Source organism: Lontra canadensis, unplaced genomic scaffold, assembly GCF_010015895.1.
Source record: "Lontra canadensis isolate GAN:19392208 unplaced genomic scaffold, GSC_riverotter_1.0 scaffold122, whole genome shotgun sequence".
In the NCBI taxonomy this organism is placed as follows: domain Eukaryota; kingdom Metazoa; phylum Chordata; class Mammalia; order Carnivora; family Mustelidae; genus Lontra; species Lontra canadensis.
The window spans coordinates 1,789,415-1,816,250 of NW_022631116.1; the positions used below are offsets into that span (position 1 = coordinate 1,789,415).

The window sequence follows — 26,836 nt, forward strand, 5'->3', positions numbered from 1 at the left end:
TGCTTTGTAAACAGGAGAGTTTTATACAAATATAAAGTTATGCACCTTCAAAGCTATCACTCCAATAGACACTTATTCAATTAAACATTTTTGTAAAATTTTTAACAATGTATAAATACATCCCACAAAATAATCTGTTGGTTAAAAGACACCAACAAAGTTTACAGAACATACAACAGAATTTATAGACTCCTACAACTGCTTGTAGATTGTTACATATATTGCTTTAAGAAATACCAATAATACAAAGGCATGATTTACAATATCCCCATTATAGCAAGGAAAAAAATAGATTCATACAATAAAATGTCTTTTAGGCATTTGTTATGCCAAGTATTTAAATGATTATTCTCACTAGGACATAAGAATAATACTCTTTTAGTGATAAAAGATAGATTTCATTAGGCCAAGGCCCGCTGACAAGTTTCCAAGAAGTTCTAAAGTAAAATCTGGCTATCCCTTCCAAAAAATAAATAGAACAGCAGCAATCTCTAAGAATCCCCTAAACAGAAACTGTGAAAATTCCACTTACATTAATTGGGCCTTAAGTACATGAGTTATTATAAATAAAAATAAAATTTACAAACTAGTTAACCACTAGCCCAAATTTGGTTTCTACCTGCCTGTGAGTGCCTAAGATAAGAAGTTTCATCATGAAGTATATATTAACTTGTAAGATTAACAATTATCTCTAACTTACATGTAAGCCAAAGTGCTTACTTTTACCATAGAAGCAAAACCTTCTTCTGACAATAATTTACAGAAATAATATGGACACACTTAGAGTTCTGTGACAGACCGAGAACATCCCCTATATTCTACGCATCCAAATACAAAGGTCTCCATTACATATGTACATGAACGCACTTTCAGTAATTTGGGATCTACGGACCTTACAGGACTACATGCACACATACATAACCATGAACCACTTCTGACAATGTTCCTGGCCACGCCATACTCCACGCCCCAAAATGCTAGAAAGAGAATAAAAACTCTGTATGAAAACTACCTTCCCATTTTTTTAAAGTAGATTTTAGAATGGAAAAACAAACCCAATACTCCTCTTTGCAACGTGTACTGAGTTCCAAAGCCTCAGAGTCAAGAATCTCTTCAGCTGTTCCCTGGTGTAACAGGACACACGAAATTGCTCTCACTCTCTTCAGGAAGTCTGCTCATCTCCGGTGTTCTGAAAAAGAGAAAGAACTCCTTCAGACTGAGAACTGATCTACTTGACATGCCAGCCTCCAAAGCACTAGGAAAACATTCCATGTCTGTAAGGAGGGCCAGCTACTACACTACCTTACAGAGCATGGCCCAATGATTTTTAAAATGAAGACATGCAGGGCGCCTGGGTGGCTCAGTTGGTTGGGCGACTGCCTTCGGCTCAGGTCATGATACTAGAGTCCCGGGATCGAGTCCCGCATCAGGCTCCCTGCTTGGTGGGGAGTCTGCTTCTCCCACTGACCTTTCTCCTCTCGTGCTCTCTCTCTCAAATAAATAAATAAAATCTTTTTAAAAATAAATAAATAAAAATTAAAAAATAAATTAAAAAAAAATGATGGACATGCAGAGAAGTACATCAAAGGATCCCCTGAGATGTCCAGCAAGTCGGTCTCAGGTTAAGAGAATACCAGCAGGTGCCAGGTAACTCTCCTGACCCCACCCGTGTTATATCAGGATCAAGGCTCTACTTCCCTGTATTCAATGTCCCTCCCTGCTTCAGAAACACTAAAAATCTGAAGAGAAAAAACTATTCAATACGCACTTGACAATTACCATACAGTGGACCCCTGCAACATCGGATCTGGAACTGTGCAAAAATCCCTCAGGAGGAGAATCGTGTCCCTACAAGATTATTCATTTTCTGGACTTTTCATCATATACAAGAGAAACTGTACAGTAGAATGGAAAGAACAATGAATTTCAGAAGAACAGACGTGGGGTAGGCCTTAGCCAAGCGCCATATATTCGCTGTATATCTTTAAAAAGTCACTCAGTCTGTCAGGGCCCCAGCCATCTAAATGTAGTCCCACGAGCATCATAGTCCCTGGACCACCACCTACCTGGGAACTTGCGAGACATGCAAATTTTAAGACCCTGCCAGGTTAACTCTGGGAGCAGGACTCAGCAATCTTTGTTTTAGCCCTGCAGGGGATTCTTAAGCAGGTTCAAGTTTGAAAAACCACTGTCCTATATAACATTACCTGCCTGACCTACTGCCCTTAACAAATGTGAGGTATCCCAGAAAGTACCCCATCAAGTCTCCCAAGTAATTTAACCACAACTATTCACCTATGAATAGTACTTACTCCATTGAAACCCCTGATTTAAATCTTCATACAGGCGATCTAGAGTAAAACCTTTATGTTCTAAAAAACAATCAAACAAATCTGAGTACTCTAAAACAATCTTTAATGATAAGAGTCTTATGTCTCTACTTGTTCTGACCATAAATCCAAAAATCATAACATATGTTCTCCAAAACTTCATTTAGAGCCACCAGAATTAATGGAAAGCTACTGAACTTAAGGTAGTTTTTTAGAAATAAGTTGTTATCAATGATAGTTTATCCCTGGTTTTAAAATAATTTCAGGGCAGGGACCCTGAGTGGCTCAGTTGGACTCTTGATTTCAGCTCCAGTCATGATTTCAGAGTCATGAGATCGAGCCCCGCATCAGGCTCCGTGCTGAGCATGGACCCTGCTTAAGATTCTCTCTCTCCAAGGGGAACCCTCCTACACTGCTGGTGGGAATGCAAGCTGCTGCAACCACTCTGGAAAAGAGCATGGATGTTCCTCAAAATGTTGAAAATAGAGCTACCCTACGACCCAGCAATTGCACTACTGGGTATTTACCCTAAAGATACAAATGTAGTGATCCGAAGGGGCACATGCACCCGAATGTTTATAGCAGCAATGTCCACAATAGCCAAACTATGGAAAGAACCTAGATGTCCATCAACAGATGAAAAGATAAAGAAGATGTGATAGACACACACACACACACACACACACACACACACAATGGAATACTATGCAGCCATCAAAAGAAATGAAATCTTGCCATTTGCAACGACGTGGATGGAACTAAGGGGTATTAGGCTTAGCGAAATAAGTCAATCAGAGAAAGACAATTATCATATGATCTCTCTGATATGAGGAAGTGGAGATGCAACATGGGGGGCTTGGGGGTTAGGAAAATAATAAATGAAACAAGATGGGATCGGGAGGAAGACAAACCATAAGAGACTCTTAATCTCAAAAAATAAACTTAGGGTTGCTGGGGGGAGGGGGTCAGGAGAGGGTGGTGGGGTTATGGACATTGGGGAGGGTATATGCTATGGTGAGTGCTGTGAAGTGTGTAAACCTGGCGATTCACAGACCTGTACCCCTGGGGCTAATAATACATTATATGTTAATTAAAAAATTTTAAAAATTATTAAAAAAAAAAAGATTCTTTCTCTCCCCCCTCCCCGGCCCCTCCCATTTTCTTCTTTAAAAAATAATAAAAATAATAAATAAATAATTTTCCCAAAGAAATAATAAATAATAAATAAGATTTCAGGACACTGACAATACATTTCTATAATGTCCTAAAAGTCAAAAGTAATTAACATAACTTTATCATCATCATCTCACACTCAAAGTTTTTTAAGTATTTCCTAAAAATCAAACTCTGTAAGAATTAGTCACTGACCCTCACACCCAGAAAACACTTACTTGTCTTAAAAACTGCTTTCCAAGATAAGATGTAGCCATGTTGGTTAAATTCTTCCTGCTGCCCACTTTGCACCTGATGTAACCATACAGGTTGGCACCTTGTAGCACCACACCCATGGTAACCACCGCCTGGGAAAGAAAAAATAATCAGTGGTTACTGGCCTAAAATGGACTGACCTTCCTCTGTGTCAAAAAACAACAACAACAAAAAAAAAAACACAACAAAACAAAGCAGACCATCATGGGAAAGAAAAGGAAAAGGAAACTCATGGGTGGGGCTCGTATCAATGAGACTCCTTAACCTGACAGAACACACCCAACCAATACCCGCTGAGCACAAGGCACTCACATCCGCCCAACATATATTAATTACACACATATGCTATACACCAGGCCCCATGCTGCCCCCTGGGGATGCAACGGAGGGACCATTCTCTCTCTAGGATTTTCCATGGGTCTGCAAATAAAGATACAAAAGTCAGTAAATGAGATTCGAAGAGGCTCAAACGTTAATTATTCCTTTAAGAATTGTGAAAGAATGGTCAGGAGATCAAGCTTTCTCGGTTTATTAACTGAGAGCATACAGAGGGGAATCTCCACTCTAGGCGAGTGTGTGTGTGTGTGTGGGGGTGTGACACACAACCATCTTGCGGGAAAACAAAGCAGCGCTGGGAGGCAGCAATCAACAGTTGTTGGCCTCCTGTGAGGAGCGGGGTGCAGGGGGAGCCCTAGGAGGAAACACACTTTGGCAGAGTGGCTCCTTCCTTGTGGCCACATCTGGGAACCTACACATGACCCCACTAAGATCATTAAAGACAGTGAGTAAGAAACTCAAGCCTCCTCTTTAAAGATTACAGAAGAGGGGCGCCTGGGTGGCTCAGTCGGTTAAGCACCTGCCTTCAGCTCAGGTCACGATCCTGGGGTCCTGGGATCGAGTCCCACATTGGGCTCCCTAATCAGCAGGGAATCTCCTTCTCCCTCTCCTTCTGCCCCTTTCCCTGCTTGTTCTCTCTCTCTCTCAAATAAATAAATAAATAAAATCTTAAAAAAAAAAAAGATTACGAAAGAAAAGTTAATTAGGACAATGTGAGGAGGTCCCACGGTTGCTCTAGAACAGGGGTGGGCAAAGTTTTTCTGTTAGAGCCTTTGCAGGCCATGTGATCTCTGTTGCAAACACTTCACTCTGCCATCCCAGTCCAAGAGCAGCCACACACAACACATAAACAAACAGGAAAGGCTGGGTTCCACTAAAAAGTTACAAAAGCAGGTACTGGGGCTAGATCTGGCCCACAGGCCATAGTCTGCCAAGGCCTGCCCTAGAATAAAGTCATCAACCCGTCTGCTGTCAAAAGGGTCACCCGGGAAGGGTTTCTATGTGAAAAAGCAACACAGCTAAACAGAGTCTCTCTCGCCAAGCCACACTTACTCTCCTTAACCTTTAATAAGCTGTGCAGTTGATTTTAAGGACGTTAAAGGGTTTAAGTGTTTAAATAAGGAACACATACAAATTCCTAGTAAAAGTGGAATTGCACTTCTGTTTAAAACTTGTGTTTCGGGGTGCCTGGGTGGCTCAGTCGTTAGGCGTGGGATTGAACCCCACATCGGGCTCCCTGTTCCGAGGGAAGCCCTTTCCCGCTTCCCCTGCTTGTGTTCTTTCTCTCACTGTCTCTCTCTCTCTCTCTCTGTCAAATAAATAAATAAAATTAAATTAAAAAAACTTGTGTTTCACAGAAATAAATACATTAGAATTATACGAGGTTGTTAGTTACCTAAATAAACATGAAATTGTATTTCTATTTAAATAAAACTTCTCATGCTTCTCAAAGCGGGATACTCCTAACATGATAGGGACCAGCATGTTAGCGTGGGTCCTACAACAAATTTCAAAATCTATTTATAAGTTAAAATAAGCAGACACCTGGTTTAAGATGGTGTAGTGAAGCCAGACATCAAGAGCTCTCTATCCCTAATACAGAAGAGATTTTAAAAATACACAGGTTAAAAAGAGATTTTAAAAAATAGGTTTGGGCGCCTGGGTGGCTCAGTTGGTTAAGCAACCACTTTCAGCTCAGGTCTTGGTCCCGGAGTCCCGGGATCGAGTCCCGCATCGGGCTCCCAGCTCCATGGGGAGTCTACTTCTCCCTCTGACCTTCTCCCCTCTCATGCTCTCTCTCCCCCCACCCTCTCAAATGGATAAATAAAATCTCTTTTTTAAAAAAAGGTTTAAAATAAAAGGCAAATAAGCTAGTACTAATAAACATTAAAAAGAGGGGAGGGGGCTGGTGAGAGAAAGAGCCACCTTGGTTTTGCTCTACACAACTCCTCTCTCTCCAAAGACCCTCTAACAGAAATTTCAAAGATGATCACCGCCCCCCAATATGTTGGAGGCAGAAGTCCAAAGGATCCAGAGAGCCCTGAGAAAAAATTCAGAGACCTGCCTCCCAACCACCCACCACGCAACACAGGCACCAGATCCCAGCAGCCTGCCGCAAGATGCCCCCTGGTGAGGAGAAGGAGAAGCAACACAGAAGAACCAGCCATCGTCAAGCCCATGTTCTCAGCGGGACAGGGGGGAAGACGTTCCCAGAGAGCCTGAGTAATGGGAGCCCAAACCACCTTCCTTATAACCTTGCCCAGCTGTTTTAGGAAGTAGAACCAGTGCTAGGGAAGGACTGGGCAGACTGCCCCAGACTGCTAGGGCTCCGAGGCCTCAAGCAGGAAGGTAGCACCAGCACGGCGCACACAGCCACCCAGGAGAAAGAACCACACAACCTTAGAGAAGGCAAAACCCAAACAAGCTAGTGAGGAAGCCAGAGGCCAGGCTGTGCCCTCCACCTCACACCTACACCTCAGGCCACCAAAGCCAGAGTTCTGGCCCTAGCTCAGAGCAAAGCCCAGATGTCTCAGATACCACCCGGAGGCGGTCAAGGAGAAATCACCCGCATGAAGCCAGCACAAAGAGGAGGTTGAGACAGAGCAGCTACCACGAGCATGAGCAACCTGGAGAGGGGAAGGGGAAAACACATCCATGCAAAACTACGGAGGAGGAGGAAGACGACGATGATGATGGTGGAGGAAAAGAAAATAATAAGAAAGGAATATAATATGTAAAAGGTGAAGAATCTATTCCGAAAGAAATATAGACCACCAAAATAAAAGCATTTCTGGGAACACTGCACCCTACGAAGAACCCAGAGATAAGAATTCAAAGGAGCGTGAAAACACAGGACAAGAGGAGATGAAAATGGGGCTGGCAGAGGTAAGGAACTGCAGATGGAAGCTGCTGCCACCCGCCCGCTGGGAGTGACCCAGTGTCTTCGCCCCTGTGTTCTCCAGCATGTTCCACCAGCACAGAAGCTCCACCAGAGCCTAGCTGGCCACCAACCGCACCTCAGGGCCTGGAACAGCTCTGGCATCTAGAAAAGTCCTAAGAAGATTTGCAGACCAAATAAGCAGGAAGGGAAAAAAATGAAAGATGGTAGAGGGGAACAGATAAAAAATGACCCAACAGAGAGATAACTGGTCCCTCAGAATCTGAGAAGCCCAAAAATAGAACATAAATGAAGGTAAACACTTGACAAAAGACAACCATCCTGATTCAAAGCAAAACCAGCATTGACATATTCGAGGAGTACACAGTTTCCAGAAAAATCAACATAGAAAGATAAACATAAGGATATTCTGCAATTTTTTTAGCACTCAAGAATTAAAAAAATAATTTCTTCATTCGGGGAGAGAAATGATGCACTCACTTACATGCAGGTTAAGTGAACCTGGCCTCAGATTTCTCTGCAATATTCAATAGAAGAAAATGATGATGTAATGTCTTCTAAAGGCTGCAAGAAAGAAACTTTGACTCACCCTACCAGATCATCGATCAAGAATGAAGTCAACAGGGCACGTCTGACTGGCTCAGTTGGTAGAAAGTGAGACTCCTGATCTCAGGGTGGTAAGTTAGAGCCCCGCTATGGGTGTAGACATTACTTAAAAATAAAAATTTGTAATAAAAAATAAAAATAAAAATAAAAGAAGGAAGCCAACAGATTCATATTCTTTTTCTTTTTTTTTCCAAGTAGGCTCCAAGCCCAGCATGGAGCCCAACACAAGCCTTGAACTCACAACCTAGAGATCAAGAACTGAACTGAGGTCAAGAGTCAGATGTTCAACCAAATGAGCCACCCAGGCACCCCAACAGGCTCATATTCTTAAATATGACAGAGTCAAAGGAAAATAGTACCTACAAATTCTCTGAAAAAAAAAAAAAAAATCACCCAACAAGGAAATTTAGCCAACCAGGAGGTAAAAGGAAAAGCTACAGTTAACCCAACTGAATCAGTGTATTTAAATAGATCAAAGAGGGGCGCCTGGGTGGCTCAGTGGGTTAGGCCGCTGCCTTCGGCTCAGGTCATGATCTCAGGGTCCTGGGATCGAGTCCCGCATCAGGCTCTCTGCTCGGCAGGGAGCCTGCTTCCCTCTCTCTCTCTCTGCCTGCCTCTCTGTCTACTTGTGATCTCTCTCTGTCAAATCAATAAATAAAATCTTTAAAAAAAAAAAATAAATAAAAAAAAAATAGATCAAAGAATGAACACCCAGTAAGATACATCATTTCAAAAGGTCTAACTGTTAAACCTTGACAACAACATACTGGAGCAAACACAACTCGGGCAAGAGCAAGGGAAGAAACAAGAGAAGGGAACAAAGAGTGTTTATCTCCTTCCCTTTCTGACAGACTCTAGAGGTCAAGAAAGAGGTTTAAACACCATACTTTAAACAACTAAAATTAGCCTATAATCATCAGAAATCTAAAGGCGGAGGCAGGACAAGAAGTGGGAGAAAGCATGGCTGTTAACTGTGCCATCCTTCACAGCAGGAAACCAACATACTACATTTCCCAATCCACAAAAGAGGGTGTGATACAAACATAAAATAAGAGAGACCTACTAGAAAAACTAAAAATACACAATAAACCTCCCAAATCCCAAAAGGGGAAGTATGTATATAAATACACAAAGGAAAAAAAGGCCTATATAGCAAAACAGAGATAAGAAAATATTTAAAATATGGGGAAAAAACATAAGTAAAGCCAAAGCATGCCTGGTATCAATAAATGTTAAGTGAGATAAACTCAACTATGAAATGGACAAGAATCACGGTTTGGGTCAAGTGAGAGATTATATTTTCCAAAGATGGTAGCAATAACATCTGTTCCACGTGCTTTTCTAGAACTTTCACATTCCCCCCATCAAGCAAGCTACATAGCTTAATTCCCATTCCCTTGAATGTGGATGGGTGGCCAAAGTGATGATCTCTGAGCCTAGATTGTTTTCATGGCCTGAGTTTCATCTTCCCAAAATTCTAGTGTTGAAATACTAACCCCACACCTCAGAATGTCACTGTATCTGGAGAAAGTGTTTTTAAAGAGGTAATTAAGGTAAAACGGGGTCACTAGGGTAGACCCTGACCCTCTATGACTGGTGCCCTTGTAAAAAGAGATTAGAACACAGACATGCTTGGAGGGAAGACCATGTGAAGACACAAGGGAAAGACGGCACCTGCAAGCCAAGGAAAGAGGACTCAGAAAGAAGAAATCAAACCAGCCAACGTCTTGATCTGGGGCTTCTCGCCTCCAAAACTGTGAGAAAATAAAGTTCTGGTGTTTAAGGCCCCCAGAAGGCAGTACTTTGTTACGGCAGCTGGAGCAAACACACAGCTGTAAAAGGCAATTCAGCTTCTGAGCTAAGACGCTCCCAATGAGAGCTGTGACCCACCACGGAAGCATTCTAACTGCCATGAGGCCGCCATGCTGTGAGGACATGCTACATGGCCACGTGGGGAGACAACGCCGAGAGGCTGCAGGACTTCACAAACAGACGATGCCTCCAGCCACTCCAGCCACTGCCTAACTGCAACCACATGGACCCCAACCCACAACCTTCCAGACAAGCCCCCCTCAGCCCCAGTTCCTGAACCAGAGAAGCTGTGAGAGATAATAAAAAAAAATTATTTTTATTATTTCATAAGTTACTTTATTATTTTATTTGTTATTTATACTTTATTTATAGCTCGAAGGGGGAAATAAAAATTTATTTTTAAGCCACTACATTCTGGGAAGATTTACGATATACGCAACAGCCAGCCAGAACAAGTTACCAACTAGTATTTCCAGAGAAGAGCCCTCTGTTAGTTCCAAACTAAGCTAAACATGTTTGACTGGAGCTTACTGAACATCCACCAAGATAATACTGTGATAAATACACGGTAACCTCTGTACAAGGTGGGTTAAGTCAAAATTCTGGAAGGCCCTAGGAGAATCGGTGAAAAATCGGTGTTTACAAGGATTCTGCTCTCCAGGTCTGAGAAAAGCGGAGTTGGGGAACAGAACTTGGGAAATGCATAATGGAGCTGCCTATTCAAGACAGGTCCCTAATGTTAACAGAGATGGTTGCTTCTGGTGATTACCCATCAGACACGCTAGGGAATTTGTCAGGACATCCTCACAGATGGATACTCACCAACCACTTCACTCTGAAGGAGAAGAGCGCGCTAAAGGCAAATATGACCCACAGCACCGGGCACGCGATGAGTCCTAACCAAAAGATTCTTGATTCGGCCTCGGAAACAGTTTTACTCTCTTGAGCGGACGCCTAAGAAAGAGCATGAACTTAATAACCAGTAGTGTAGTATTTATCAGTAAAAAGTTTCATATTTTTCATGAAAATACCTAAGTCTAAAATCTGAATAAATTAATAAAGATGACCCAAGTCCCAAGTTAGGAACCCCCTCCCCCACCCCCTAAGAACAGTTGGTATATCTACCACTATTTAATTTTAGGAACTGGCTTAAATATGCTTTAACTCAAGCATTTTTTTATTTTTAGGGCAGAATGGACAATCTGTCATGACACAAAACATGGGTAAAGGTAAAGGTTGTTTCTGACGGGCTTCTATTCAATTCTTCCTGTTCCTGTACTGTTTATTAATAAGGAAGCTTTGAATCACACTATAAGAGCTAAGCATCAAGGCAATCAAGGCTACAGCCATCCTGGAGACTAAAAGGTCATGTCAGGGCCCAGAGAAAGAAATGGAATTAGGGGATTTTGGATGATGCCAAAATGTATTAGCAATACCCAGAAATTTTAAAGGGTGGTGAGTTGCTTCCATATAGATCTTATAATATAAAGGAACATGGGCTTATCACCGAACACAAGACTGCCTTCTTAGAGATGGAGCCTGTCAAGGCCCTTCCAAGCAGAAGGCAAACAACTTAATTAGTAGTGTTCTCCAAGAATTCTGTCCTCTGCCTCCCAGCCGATTCCACAGAGAAACTGAATGTTCGCTACAGATAGGCAGGCTAACCCAAAACAGATCGGCTTCCCCAAGGCAGAGGCTTAAAGAACACTGTTCTGGTTGATTCAGATTTCCTCTGTCTACTTGTAATCCCTCTTTTTCTTTTCCCTGCCCACACGAGGAAGTGGACCGTGCTTTGGAGCAAGGACAGAAGGAGCTACTTTGGAAGCAGTTATCTGCTGACAGGGACAGATCCCTGGAGAGACCAGGCACAGCAACACAAAGGCGAGGACCCTCAGAGGTCCTTTTGTCAGCAGCCCCTGATAAGCAGCTTAGCAACACAAAAGAAACTCAGACTCAAAATCCTTTCTCAGGGGCTTCTTTCCTGTACGCGCCTTACTTCCAGTCTCAACTAGACAGAAAAAATGCAGTTTTAGAAGGCCATCTGGTTTAGTGCCCACAGGCCAAGGGATCTGGGGAAGTACTTTTTTAATCCTGAATACTTCACCCATAAATACTCAAATGTAATCTGCACATAATTTATTGAATAAAATTTTGGAGGGGGAAAAAAAAGGGTAGTTTACCTTCCTGGACTCAAACACCCAGTGGCTTTTTCCATCTTCATCTATATGATTCCACCAACGCAGACCAACCATGAGTCTACCTGTGACATTCTGGTAAAGATTAATATAAACACACGCTTTTTAAAAGCATTGTTTAAAGAACTACCATAAGGTCATATCTTAGTGCAACATATCACAAACCAAAAAAATCTTCAGCTTTATCTCCCATAATATCCAGTTAACAAATACCACCACACACCAGGCCTGGACAAAAAATAAATAAAGAAATAAATAAAGATAATGCAACAGCATGACCAGTAGGGGTTGAGGTGACAGGGTAATAAGCATGTCATTAAACATCACCCTTCTCCTTCTCATGAACTCTTGCCCTTTCTTCCAATTCCCTGTGTTCTTTTTTTTTTTTTTTTTTTTAAGATTTTATTTGGAGAGAGAGTGAGAGAAAGAGAGAATGAGTTGGGGGGGGTGGGAGGAGTGGGCAAAGGCAGAGGGAGAAGCAGGCTTCCCACTGAGCAGGGAGCCCAATACAGGACTCCATCCCAGGACCCTGGGATCATGACCTGAGCTGAAGGAAGAAGCTTCTCCGACTAAGCCACCTGGGCGACCTTAATGTGTTCCTAAGCCCTGTGCTCTTTAGCTACTGACACCTACTTGTTCCTATGTATCTTAAATGCAGCTACATATATTTTATAACTGGTTATCTCTAAAAATGGTTGCTCTGGGTACCTGGGTGGCTCAGTGGATTAAGCATCTGCCTTTGGCTTGGGTCACGATTCCAGCATCCTGGGATCAAACCCATATTGGGCTCCCTGCTCAGTGGGGTGCCTGCTTCTCCCTCTGCCTCTGCTGCTCCCCTGCTTGGGCATTGTCAAGTAAATAAATAAAATCTTAAAATTAAAAATGGCTACTCTGGACTGAATGGCTATATCCTCCCAAAATTCATACGCTGAAACTCTAACCACCATCCCCCCACACACTGCCAACACCACACGGTAGCATTAGGTCAGGCCTTTGTGCAGTGATAGGATTAGATGAGGTCCATAGCATGGAGCCTTCTTGAATGGGACTGGTAACCTTCTAAGAGTCAGGAGAGCTTACTTCTCCTCTCTGCTCTGCCGTGTGAGGATAAAATGAAAAACTGGCAGTCTAGAACCCAGAGGAAGGCCCTCACCAGAAGCTGACCATCCTGGCTCTCTGACCTGGCACTTCTGGCCTCTAGAACTTCAAAAATAAGTTCCTGGGGTGCCTGAATGGCTCAGTCGGTTAAGCATCTGCCTTCAGCTCAGGTCATGGTCTTCTTGCTCAGTGGGGAGTCTGCTTCTCCTTTGCCCTCTATGCTCTCTCTCACAAATAAATAAATCTTAAAGAAAGAAAGAAAGAGCGAGAGAAAGAGAGGGAGGGAGGGAAGGAGGGAAGGGAAGTTCCTATCATTTATAAGCCACCAGACTATGGGACTGTTAGAACATAGCAGCCCAAACTAATACAATGGTCACAGGCACTAGCCCTCATTTAGTACCTCAAAGGTACCAAACCCCCTCCTCTTACTAATGTAACAAATTGCTCTGACAGCTCTCTCAAGGTCTATTTACTCAACTAATATTTATTGAGCACTTCCTCTGTGCTGCTAATAAAATGGTGACTAACAGAAACCATCCCTGCCCTCATGGAGCTTCAAGCATTACGTGGAAGAGAGGCAGTCGAGCAACACAAAAACAAAAACACACTGCCGCCAGCTGCAGTAAGTGTGCTGAGGGAGAACCGCGGGACACCTCAAGAGGCTAGCCGGGAAATCTGATCTAAACTGCAAATCAGAAAATGTCTCCCTGGGAGTCAACTTTGGGAACGAAATTTAAAGGATAAGCAGGAATCACTCACTAATGTGGATTTTTGGTTAGAGGTGTTCACTAACAGATCCAAGGGTTCTGTGAACTTGCGTGAGGAAAAAAAATGCTCTCTTTATTTTCACTAACTTTGGGCTGAAATTTAGTTTGTCTTTAAATTATGAATGGAAACAATAAACCACAGTAGAATTAACAGTATGTGTGACTCAGACCAATAAAAACCACAGATATTTTTCACATTGTATTACACCTGGTGCAGTTATCACAAAACAGTGCTTATGCTCATCACGGCTTGGGAAGCAATCAGATTGGCCTCTAGATCTTGTTATTTAATGCATTCATAAAGAAGCACATCACACAAAATCAGAAATTTCTCTTTTTAATGTTTTCATTATATCTCAATATAAGTGACTTTCTTTGTAATCGTATGTATTTTCTTTCAAGTATTTAAAAGCACTCATGGGGCACCTGGGTGGCTCAGTCATTAAGCATCTGGCTTCAGCTCAGGTCCTGATCCCAGGGTCCTGGGATCGAGCCCCGTGTCAGGCTCCTTGATCAGCTGGAAGCCTGCTTCTCCTCCCACTCCCCCTTCTTGTGTTCCCTCTCTCACTGTCTCTCTCTCTATGTCAAATAAATTAAAAAGAAGAAGGAGGAGGAGGAGGAAGGGGGGAAGAGGAGAAAGGAGAAGAAGAGGAAGAAGGAAGGGAGAAGGGAATGTTTATAAATAAATAAATAAATAAATAACTGCACTTGTAGCTTCATGAGACTGTGAAACCAATGGCACAAAAAAGGTTAGGAATCCTGGGGTTAAGGTGATCCGGGAGTGAGAACATTCCAGGACAAACAGTGGGCACAGAGCCCTAGGGAAGAAAGTAACATCTATGGATTTATGGGACTTAGTGACAGATTGGATAAGGAATAGGAAGAAGGGAACTCCTCCATCTCTCGTTTGCTTAGATTAAAAACCACTGATTTGAGGCCCCACAAAAAGGAACTCAGATGGAAGTGCGACATCTTGAAGCCAGAAGGAATAGTGAGATTTCCCACAGGTTGAATGTGAGGTCCTTCAAGACAACTCGCTAAGTGAAAACTGAGCAGACAGCTCTACCCCAGTGAGGACAAACCTGGACTGGAGATCCAGGTCTGAGGGCCACACAGCTAATGGACAAGCAACTAAAATCAGAAGCACAGATGGTACTGATCAGGAAAGGAATACAGAAAAAAGGATAAAGAGGAGGCTTCAGACCAAAATTCATATTGTAGAAATGCTAATACTGCAAAGCTAAGGAAGAGGAGAGAGCCGGCGGTGAAGCCAGAAGGCAGCCAGGGGTCTATTTTACTGGCATTTTCGAACAACACCTCTTAGAATATTTTCAAACTCCTTTCCCATTTTCCCATTCTTTACTTTACTTTACTTTTACTTTACTTTTTTTTACTTTTACTTTACTTTGATCATTGGATTATTTTCCAAATTTCTCTCTGGCTTACTGTTTTGTTTTTGAACCTTCTGGACCTCTAATAATAAAAGCCTTTAATCTACTGTTTTTCCTCCAAGTTCCATCTTAGACACATTCTGAAAGTTTCAATGTAGGTAATCATCACCACGAATGTATAAATAATCTGTATTTATAGTCTATTTCCTGTTTAAGCCAAGAGCTTTCAGCAGGTTGGCTTTTATTTGTAATTTAGATTTTGAAAAACTTTTTTTTTTCATTAGTTTTTAGTTTTACTGCACTAGACTAGAAAATAGAGCTTTTCTGAGGAACTTATTTGGGTCCTCTTCACAGTGAAACTTAATCAACTTTTGTAAGTGCTCCACAGGAGTGAACAGGAAAGCAGTCTCCATATGTAAAAAGTTCCACAATATTGCTATTGTGCTGACCTGGTCATTTCATTCAGATCCTTTAGACCTTATTTATTTTTGTTGCTTTGCTCTGTTAGGTTCACAATAAAGTTTTTCCCACCTTCTCCTAGTGCCTCTAATAGTTTTTCCCCACACATGGTCTGAAGGAATGTCATTGTGTGAATGGTCCTCAATGCGATTCATAAGATGACCTTCTTTGTTCCCTTAAGTATTGTCTTACTTTCTATTTTGTCTGATAATATTACAATGTTTCTATCGGGCTGATACTATCTTGTGTCCTTTTACTTTTTCTAATGCTGCCATTTTATTTCGATCTTTTAGTTGGGACTTATGATATTTTTTAAGACTTTATTTATTTATTTGTCAGAAAGAGAGCACAACCAGGGGGAGCAGTAGGCAGAGCAGGCAGAGGGAGAAGCAGACTCTCTGCTGAGCAAGGAGCCCAATGCAGGACTTGATCCCAGGACCCTGAGATCATGACCTGAGCCGAAGGCAGACGCTTAACTGACTGAGCCACCCAGACATCCCAGGACTTTTGATTTTTGACCCAATCTTCAAATTGTTATCTTTAAAAAGAGAGTTTAATCAAATTACATTTATTGTTATAACTAATTTCCTCCTACTTCCATCACCTTGTACTATGCCTTGTGATATTTAAACTTACTTTGTTTTCCTTCTCTTGCTATGTGAACCATGCTTTTGTTGCTATCCTCTCCAACACTGTGAGAGACACACAACTTATTTTAAATTTTACTAAGTTACTATTAAGGTTTTAAAACCATTTTTTAACCTCTTTTACACTATCAGAAAAGGAATAAAACAAAAGCCCCATAGAGGCTATAACATTTAAAATTGTTTTAGTATTTTGATCTTTGGGGTACCTGGGTGGCTCAGTCCTTAAGCATCTGCTTTCAGCTCATGTCTTGATCTCAGGGTCCTGGGATCAAGCCCCACTAGGGCTTCCTGCTCTGTGGGAGGCCTGCTTCTCCCTCTCCCACTCCCTCTGTTTGTTTCTGTCTCTTACTGTCTCTCTCTGTCAATAAACAAAATCTTTAAAAAATATATATGTATTTTTATCTTTCATTTGTCTTTTTTATTAGTAAGTTAAAATAAAATAATAATAAAATTAAAAATAAATCTCCTTCTGCCAAGTGCACTGAGATTTATAATGATTATGATGTATCTCTGTTCTAACAAGGTTCTGAACTGGATCTACCCCTTTTACCAAATCCATTTAACAATCTCCCTATTCTTGACCTCTTCATTTTGCATCATGTCTCAACGGCTTGGATATCTCTAAGTAATTCTGTCACAGATAAAAGAGTGACACTTTATAAGCCCTTTTTTAGGAAGGAAGGAAGGATAAGTTTATTAGAAAATATATTTTTGGGCCACGTGTTTTAAAACCCTAAGCCCAGAAGGATTTAATTATTTTATTATAAGAACTGGGAAATGACCAGGAAGAACCAACCAAAGGCCCTGTTCTATTTGGCTAAACAGAAATTACATGAGCAACAAAAAGACACATTCCTCAAAACAAAATTGTGACCAGGACACAGTAAACACTACAGAGCATAAAGCAACAGAAGAAATTCAAAGAAATACAAGCCAAAGACAGTACAAACGAAAAGCCGAAATAAAAAAAAATCTTTATAATCTTCATTCTCCGTCTTTTGCGGCCTGTGGAAGCTGGCCACCACCAAGCCAGCCACTCCTGGTGTCTGAAAGAATCAGGAGGTCTAAAATGGCAGGGCTGGTGGCTGCGAATGGATCTGTAACATCTTCTTGGTCTCTGAATCAATACACATGTCTCTGAAATCCCAAAATTAGCTTTGGCCTTTGTTGTTGTTGTTATCTTTTACTTTTTTCCCCCACCACTTTACTATGAAAATTTCCAAAAACACAGAAAAGTCAAATTTTACAGTGACCACCCACATACCTACCACTAGAGTCTACGTTTAATATTTTACTAGTTACTTTAACACATGTCCACCTATCGATGTACCTGTCTATCCATCCATCTTCCTACCTATCACTGTATTTGAGTTTAAAGCTGTTTCTTACTACCTCTTATCCCTTCCAACAGGGTTTCTCAACCTCAGCGCTATGGATATTTGGGGCCAGATAATTCTTTGTTGAAGGGACTGTCCTGTGAATCTTAACATGGTTAGCAGCGTCCCTGGCCTCTACACCCGAGATGTCAACAAAGCACCTCCCCCAACCCCAGCTGTGATGATCAAAAACGTCTTCAGACATGGACAAACGTCCTCTGGGGGATAAAATTGGTCCTGGCTGAGAAACACCTCCCTAAAACATACAGCAGCTTTTGCAAAGGGTGCACATTCCTTAAGAATTTGTGCGTGATCTATCCTGGGCCCTTACCCAGAAATCACACACAGTACACCTACAGGTGTGGTCTGAATGAGAAGCAGTATACAGGCTTTGCGGCTGCTAGTCACATTTTGTCTGTTTAATTTTAAAGCTGACGTAGTCTCACATAGGCAAAGACAAGTCACCAGTATAATAACCCACATGTGATGTGATGATATTAACACAAAATGAGAGCCGAGGTGGACAACGAAAAGATACATTAACACAAATCCAAATTGCTAAGGGTCATTTTTTTTTCACAGTTCATGCATCATTCAATCTTATCTTATCAAACAATGTTAAAATAAAAACGATCGAACCTACCTTGACTGCCCAAAAGTCACATGACAACAACAAGATAATTGTCACCATACAGGCAATAAAGCTGCTGCTGAACAATTCACAGAGAAGATAGACTACAATTGCACTGACGCGAAAGAATAAATGGAAAAATGATGCCACCGGGTGTCTGAAAACCGAAACATAACGAAAGAAATGCAATTACATTTCACCACAGGTACTGCAGACGGAGATGAACAATGTTTCAGCCGTAACATAACCATGCAGAGTTTTGTCAAAACAAAAGAGAGGAGTGGAGGAAGAAGCAAATCGCCTACTTTTCTGTGTTTGTAAGTTCCCTTTTTGACTAGGCTCTGCTGTCACAGAAAATACACTAAGGAACCAGGACTTTAACAGCTCACTGAATATAAACTTTCACAAAACATATAATGAGAAACTTTGCCAAGCTTGGAAAATTAAGGAAACTATACTCTTGGGATTAAATCCTATTTTCACATAAAAAACTAATTTGGGAGTGCCTGGCTGGCTCAGTCAGAAGAGCATGTGACTCTTGATCTTGGGGTCATGAGTTCAAGCCCCTTGTTAGGCGCAGAGATTACTTAAAAAATAAAAATAAAAGAATTCCTGGGCCCTCAGAAATCACTTCAGGCTTTAAGGCAAACTAACTATCAGGTAGACTTGTTTTTGCTTTTTAACAGCTTTATTGAGGTATAATCCACATACCAGACGATCATATATTTAAAGTATATACACCAGTGGTTTTTTTGGTATATTCACAGAACAGTACAATCATCACCACAATCACATTTAGGACTTCTTCATTACCCCCAAAGGCAACTGTATACCCACTGGCAGTCCCTCTTCATCCACCTCGAACCCCACCCCTCTCCAGCCATCAGCCATCACTCATGTCCCGCTGTCTCTACAGATTTGCCTATTGTGGACATTTCACATAGATGAAATCATACAATATGCGGTCTTTTGTGCCTGGCATCTCTCACTCAGCATGCTTTCAAAGGTCAGGTGGAATCTGATTGCAGTAAGTGAATTTCTTTAGAGGGAACTAAATTTGGAATAGAAATATGTCTGGCTTGACACGTTCACGTTATTTTATAGATAAAAGACATCATTCTGAAATTCGCACAATAAATCAAAACAGAGCAGGTCTACAGAAACTAAAGAAATGGTGCATTTCTATTTCTATGGTGCAGCTTGAAGTACAAACACCAGTGTTCACAAAAATGGATTCACAGATATGAAAACTCGGCACTGAGTACAATTCCATAGGCCAGTTATTCTCAAAGAAAATCTGAAATGTCCTCTTTGTCTCAGACCAAAGCTCAAACTAGCCATGTCCACTACTCACAAGTATGTAACCACCACTCTGCCCTGAATCCCATCGGCTGACTCCTGCCTACACACAGAACAGCACCGGGTACTCACACACTCGTACGTCTTCCTACCTGATCTTGGATTTTTTTGGTCTGTTAGTTGTCTCCTCTTCCGCATCAAACAGGGAAACATCCTCAGTGTCATCATTACTGTCCTAGCAGGAAAATTGAATATCCATGAAGCAAGATGAAATTCAGTACTCGCGTGCCTCCTACACACAAGGCAGCGCGCTAGTCCAAATGGTGGACAAAAGTAAGATACACTCACAGACATTGGAGGATTGACAAGCTAAGGAAAGGGCACCCCGGGATCATCTGGCAACTAGCCATCGCTCCCCCGCTGCTGAGCCCCATGAGAAACCCCTGGGGTGTCAATGATGCTCCCGCAAACTTCCCCCGTGCACTCTTGGCTGCTCTCTCACCAGTCGCAGAGAAAGCAGAGACTATTGGGGGACACACCTGATGCTTTTGGCTCCTTCACGAAATCACCTGCCTGCACCCTTGTTTCCCTGAACTCTTCTCACCGTTTGTATCTCACTCTATCCATGGTGAAAGCAACTGTTGGACTTGGAATCTCTTCTTTTCCTGCCTCCTCGGGGGATTTCCTCCATCAATTTCCCCTTCACTTACACTTTCTTGTATCTGCAGGTCTTTCTACTGCATCTTTCCAATCGGCAAATGAACTTTTTCAGAGGTCATTTATTGCTTGAAAAAGATGTTTTAAAAACCCTGATCCTGATGTCCACAATAGCCATAATATGGGAAGAGCCCAGATGTCCATCAACTGATGAATGGCTAAAGATGTGGGGTGTGTATGTACGTGTACACACACACACACACACACACACAATATTACTCAGCCATCAAAAAGAATGAAATCTTGCCATTTGCAACAGTGTGTACTGAGCTAAAAGGTATTGTGTTAAGTGAAATAAGTCAGAGGAAGACAATTATCATATGATCTCGCTCATATGTGGAATTTAAGAAATAAAACAGATGAACACAGGAACGGAAAAAAAAAAAGTCAAAAACAGAGAGGAAGAGTGCCTGGGTGGCTCAGTCAGTTAAGCAAGCATCTGCCTTTGGCTCAGGTCATGATCCCAGGGTCCTGGGACTGAGTCCCACATAGCTCTCCCTACCTAGGAGAGAGTTTGCATCTCCCTCTGCCTATACCCCTCCACATTGCACATGTGCGTGCACTCTTTCTCTCTGTCAAATAAATAAATAAATAAATAGAATGTTGAAAGAAGAGAGAGAAGCAAACCATAAAAGACCCTTTAACTACAGGAAACAAACTGAGGATTGCTGAAGGGGAGGTGGATGGAGGGATGGGGTAACTGGGTGATGGACATTAAGGAGGGCACATGATGTGATGAGCACTGGTGTTACATGCAACTGATGAACCACTGAATTCTACCTCTGAAACTAGTAATACTGTATATGTTAATTAAATTGAATTTAAATTTTAAAAAAAAAAAAAAAAACCCTGATCCTGAACCTCCCCTTCCATCTTTCACTCTCCTCCCACGGCATTCCTCCCTTTCATAGCCTTAGATTGGAAGGGTGGCTCACACCACCACAAACCTTCCTTGACACCTGGCCTAGGGCCAGCCACCCACCACTCACCTGCCCTTACCTCATCCCTGCCCAACTCCGGCCCCTCATGTACCCACAGAGCCATTCTCCCAACAGGAAGGTCACACCATGTCATTCCCCTCTGCAAATGTTTTCAACAGCTCTCCTACATGTATCAGGTAAAACTTAACTCCTCCATGTACAGTACAAGGCACGTCATGATCTTCTGACTCTCCCTCCCACTGGGCAGTGCCACAACACTGCTATGACATGTTCTCTGAAAACACCATGGCTTCCCATCTGTCTGCCTCTCGTGTGTGTTCCCTGCCCAGAAAGCTCTTCCCTTCTCCATCCCCTACATAGTTCACTGTCAGGCAACACCAGATCTAGCTTTCAAATTTCAGCTAAAATACTGAAAGAGCTGAGACACTGTCCCTGCAAGCCCCAGGCCTCCCGCTTCCCATGTTCCCTGAGCACCAGGACAAATGTCCACTTGCACAACTATGTCAGGGTATCTTCAGGTCTCCAAGGACTACCTCCATCTAGACTCCAAGCCACTGGAGAGCAGGGAGTGTCACTGCATTGTAGTAGTGTCCAGCAGAGCACGTAGCCAGGCAGTACAATATTTATCGAAGGCATGAGCAAATGCAAAAGGAAGCAACTGCAGGCTGTGATCGGAGTCGCGAGAAATACAAGTGCAAATGGGAGCACAGGGAAGGAAGAGAATCGTTTCTACTCCAGGGTTCTGGAGGAGAGCGTCTGTGCTGGGTGTGGACAGAGCAAGGAGGCCTCCTACGCAGTCCAGTCCCTTGACTAGGTAGATTTTTAAAGGCAGAGAGCAGAAACACACAGGTATGTGTAGGGAATGGCCAAGGAGCCCAGAGACGCAGTGTGTGAGCTAAAGGTGTGTGATGTCTGACACATCTAAAGATGCAGATGTGTGAGCTAAAGCTTTAAAAGGAAAATGGGGGCACCTGGGTGGTTCAGCAGGTTAAAGTCTCTGCCTTCAGCTCAGATCATGATCCCACGGTCCTGGGATCAAGCCCTGCATCGGGCTCTCCGCTCAGCGGGGAGCCTGCTTCCTCCTCTCTGCCTGCCTCTCTGCCTACTTGTGATCTCTGTCAATTAAATTTAAAAAAAAAAATCTTTTTAAAAAAAAAAAAAAGGAAAATGGACTCAGAGATCTGAGACCAGTGGTTCTCAACTTTAGTTTACAGGCTGGAATTGCCTGGGATACTTTCAAAAAGAAAAAAAAAAAAGGAAAAAATAAATAAATCCTCATGCCTGGGTCCCCTTGAATTACAAGATTCAGATGTAACTGGTCTGGAGTGTGGTCTATGTATCTGGATTTTTTTTTAAGCCCCCAGATGATAATAATCTGCAGACAAGATTGAGATCCACTCTATGATCCAACAGACTAAAAAACAGACTCTGCCCTTGATCCCAACAGTCCAATCTCTACCCAGCAGCCAGGTGACCGTTACCACTTAGATCATATCATCCTCCTACTGAAAACCCAGAGGACTCTGACTGAAAAACTGACTCCCTATCAGGATCCATCATGATCTGGTCCTGCCCACCTCAAGGACCTTATCTCGGGCTGTTTACTCTGCCTTCCGGAACTGTGATGGACTGAATAATGCTTCCTCTCCCTCCTGCCAAAGACATCCTGGTTCTAATGACGGGCATTTGTAAATATGTAAATTTTTTTACTTAGCAAAAAGTAAATTCTTTACTTAGCAAAAAAAAATTTACTTAGCAAAAAGATTTTTTGTATATGCGATCGAATTAAGGATCTTGAAAGGGGAAGAACATCCTATTCTGGTGGGCCCAATAACATCACTACATTGGTCTTTATATAGGAACACAAGAGGGTCAGAGAGGGCACTGAGATCGTGAAAAGCAGAAGTCAGAGAGAAATAGATTTGAAGATGCTGTGCTGCTGACTTTGAAGCTTGAGAAGACCATAAGCCAAGGAATGCAGATGGCTTCTAGAAGCTGGAGAAGGCAACGAATCTAAGATTCTCCCCTAAAGCCTCCAGAAGAAACACAGCCCAGCCAATACCTCGATGTTAGTTAGCCCTTATGACTCATTTTGGACTTGTGACCCCAACTGTGACATGAGAAATTTGTATGAAGCCACTAAATTTATGGTAATCTACAGCAACAGGAAATCTATCCATTAATTAAGCCCCTGCCAGACTAGTCTCCTTTTTAGTTTCTTAAACATGTCAAACTTGCACCCCACTGGGTCCTTTTACATTTGTTCTATCTAGAACACTCTTTCCTCTCATCCTGTTCTTTGAAAGACTGGCTTATTCTCATTAAATACTGAGTGCCAGGCAAGGTTTTAAGTGGCACAGCCTTAATAAAAAAGACAAATAGTTCTGCACTTTTGGAGATGCATTTACTAAGATGGGGAAGGCTGTGGGCACAACATCAGGTTGAAATCAGGAGTTTGATTTTGGACATTTAAGCTAAAGATGCTGGTTTAAGGACTTTTGTTGTTGTTGTTGTTGTTGTTGTTGTTGTTGTTGTTTTTTAAACTGAAAAGGGTAACCGTTAGTGTGTTCTGCGTATTAGACTATCACATTCCAATTTAGGTGTTAAAAGGAAAATTCTAACTACTGTATGGAAAATATGGGAGGGAGAGGGAAAGATAAAGGCACAAAACTGTAAGGCTGGTTTGGGAGGCTAATCCAATAATGGAGCCAAGAAGTCATGGTTTGGTCTAGGGTGGACACAGTGGGGGTGGTGAAACACATCCAAATTCAAGTAGCAATGAGGGGCATCTGGGTGGCTCAGTCGGTTAAGCATCTGCCTTTGGCTCAGGTCACGATCCCAGCATCCGGGGATCGAGCCCCGCACTGGGCTCCCTGCTCAGTGGGGAGTCTTCCTCTCCCCCTGCTCATGCTTGTGTGCGCTCTCTCTCTCTCTCTCTCTCAAATAAATAAATAAATAAAATCTTTAAAAAATGAAAGTAGAAATGACAGGATTTGCTGATGGGCTGAATGTGCGGTAAGAGAAAAGGAGTTAAGGAAGATTCCAAAGTTTTTGTCCTGGACGGCTAAAAATGAAGGCACCAAGACAGACTCTGAGCACACCAATATCTAGAGATCAAAAAGATGAGAAGGAATAAGCACTGGGGTTGAAAAGGAAGTGCTCAGGAGTGGGAGCTGAACCAGGAGGTGGTGTCCTGGAAGCCAAGTGAAGAAAGTGTTTCCAGGAGGAAGATGAGATCAACTGTGTGAAATGCTGCTCACAAGTAGGATGAAAATCACAGAGACCACTGTCTTTCTAGCGGGTCATCAGTGACCACATTAAGAGCAGTTTCAAGATGGCAGAAAGAAGTGGGAGAAAACCAGACTAGACTGGACACAAGAAAGAACACAAGTAAGAGACAAGTATAAATAAATCTTAAGGAACAAAAAATGGGGGGAGAGTTGAAAGGGTGCGTAGAATGGAGTTTTTCTTTTTTAAGACAAGACATTAAAGCACATTTACATTTTAACTTAAATAAGCTTTTTTTTAAGATTTTATTTATTTATTTGACACACAGAGAAATCACAAGTAGGCAGAGAGGCAGGCAGAAAGAGAGGGGGAAGCAGGCTCTCCACTGAGCAGAGAACCCAATGTGGGACTCAATCCCAGGACCCTGAGATCATGACCGGAGCAGAAGGCAGAGGCTTAACCCACTGAGCCACCCAGGCACCTTTTTTTTTTTTTAAAGTAGGCTCCACCCAGCAGAGCCCAACTCACCACCCTGAGATCAAGACCTGAGCTGAGATCAAGGGTCAGACGCTTAAGCAACTGAGCCACCCAGGTGCCCCTTAAGCTTTTAAAAATGGAAAAAAAACAAACAAAACAAACAAACAAACAAACACCTGATGCAGAAGAGCAAGGGGAAAATTGCTGGAGTACTGCCTTCCAGCGGACCAGAGGGCATGAAAACAGTGCACAAGTAGAGGGCATGGCCTAAGGGTGGAGCACAGACAGGAAAAAGAAGGCAGAGTCTATGGGAAATCATGAGCACAGATGCAGGTGGCAGATGGTGTGAAATTCTCTTCTGATGGCTTCCACTTTTCCAGTGACATGAGAATTAGAGGACAAGGGGGGAAATGTGGAAGGTCGGAAGAATGAGAAATCTCAGTAGCAGCCCAAGAGGGTGGGAGGATGAGGAGCTTATGGGACTGTGGTGATGACTGTCCATGTGAGGCTCACGGTCACACACTTAAAGTGGGAACAGTCAGTACGGTTGCGGGGTTTTCTCCAGGCTCCTTCGGCCTGGGTGCAGGTTCTGAAAGCCGAATCTAACCATCATTGGATCTTCTCCACTCCAGCGACCTCCTCAGTGGTCTTTCCTGATCATCAATTCTAAAGGTGTCCTACTTCTCAAATTCTTGCTATGACATCACTTTGTCGTCGCTACCTTTACCTAACTCCGCACCCCAACGCATCCACAAGCCCCCAACCCCCGGAACCATAAACCTGTCTGTATCGTTCACAACCCTATCCCAAGGCCCAGAACAGGGAGTGCCTGGGCCACAGCAATCCCTCAGTAACAAAAGAAATACCTATATCCTTGAGGGAAAGTGCACTATAAACAGTAAAAAGGTTTTAACACGGGAAGGGATTATTACATTTGTCGTACTCATCGCTGGTCGTCAACCTGTAAACTGTAATTAATTCTAAGGGGACAGACGTGATCGCCGAAGTGATAAGCAATCACCACTAGTGTCACTTCGGCAACGGACACTTGAATGCTAGGCCCTGGCGGGGTCTCCGACTCCCACAGGATCGCGGTGCACCCCTCAGAGTCCCCGACCCGCTGGGGAAAGCCAGACCGCCAGGAACTTCACTTTCCGCAGCACAGCGCCCGAGCGACTCAGCGCCCCGCATCGGCTGGCACTGCGCTCTGCACACACCCGTGCACACCCTGCACATCTGCGCCGTCCCTCCGACGCGCAGCCGTCCATCCTCCTCCTCCTCCACAAGAGATCTCGGGGCCGCAGGCGGCGCTCCCCAGACAGCCGCCAGCGGCCCTCCGCCCACGCGCGCTCCCCCCAGTCCCCGGGCTCGGGCGGCTAGTGGGGCCGCGGGTACAACAGCCCTGGGCCGCCAGACTCGTGCCCCTCGGACCCCTCGGGCCCGGCGCCCAGCCACACCCACCCTCACAGAGCGCCCGCAGACCCTCACCTGCTGCAACATGACGGCCCTGCGCCAGCCCCACTTCCGGGAGCCACGTCAGCGTCGCAGCTGACGCGACCTGGTCGCCACAGGAGGGGAGGAGCAAAGCACAAGCCCGGCCCACTCCCACTTCCGCTTCCAGGTGCTTCGCGGAGCGGGGAGAGGGGGAGTAACGGGGGGGCGGTACGAGCTCCGGGCGGAGCGCGAGGAAGGCTGGCGTCCCGCCGGCTTGGCGAGCTCGGGACGGAGCGGGAGGGCGGCCGGCTGCCCCGGAACGGAGCTACCATGTGGGCGGGGTTTCTGGGGCGGGACGAACTCAGAGGGCGGAGCGAACTCGGGGACGAGGCTCGCGCGAGCGTGGTGGGCGGCCCGGGGGCGGGGCGACGTGTGAGCGGGGCGTCCGGGGCGGGGCGGGTGGCCCAGGGGCGGGGCTAGCGGGAGCCTGGACTAGTGAGTTTAGTGGGCGGGGAAGCACGGACTGTGCAGGGGCGGGGTCTGGTCCAAGCTGGATCCGAAGACAGGCTCGCTTCTAACAGCATCAGCTACGCTCCCGCACTCTCGGTCAACTTCAGGGTGAAAGCTTTGTGGTTTGGCACGTGGGGATGTGGTTGCCCGCGTTGGTATCCCGAGAGCGAGGGGTGTGGAGGACGGGCCTTATTACAATACAGTTGCATTTTGTTTGAATGTTTTACACTGTATGTACATGTATTATTTTATGTG

The 26,836-nt window shown here is 43.6% G+C and overlaps 1 protein-coding gene across 1 annotated transcript; it reads right to left on the reverse strand.

Annotated features, from left to right (window-relative positions):
* On the reverse strand, positions 1–26,253 carry LOC116857302 (Golgi apparatus membrane protein TVP23 homolog B). The gene is made up of 7 exons (XM_032841270.1): positions 26,126–26,253; positions 19,427–19,509; positions 17,988–18,132; positions 11,592–11,681; positions 10,234–10,365; positions 3,722–3,850; positions 1–1,189 (listed from the first exon to the last, which is right to left on the reverse strand). Exons 1-7 carry the CDS (start codon positions 26,135–26,137, stop codon positions 1,163–1,165), a joined length of 618 nt encoding a protein of 205 aa, XP_032697161.1. The 5' UTR covers positions 26,138–26,253; the 3' UTR covers positions 1–1,162.
* Between the last annotated feature and the right edge of the window lie 583 nt (positions 26,254–26,836).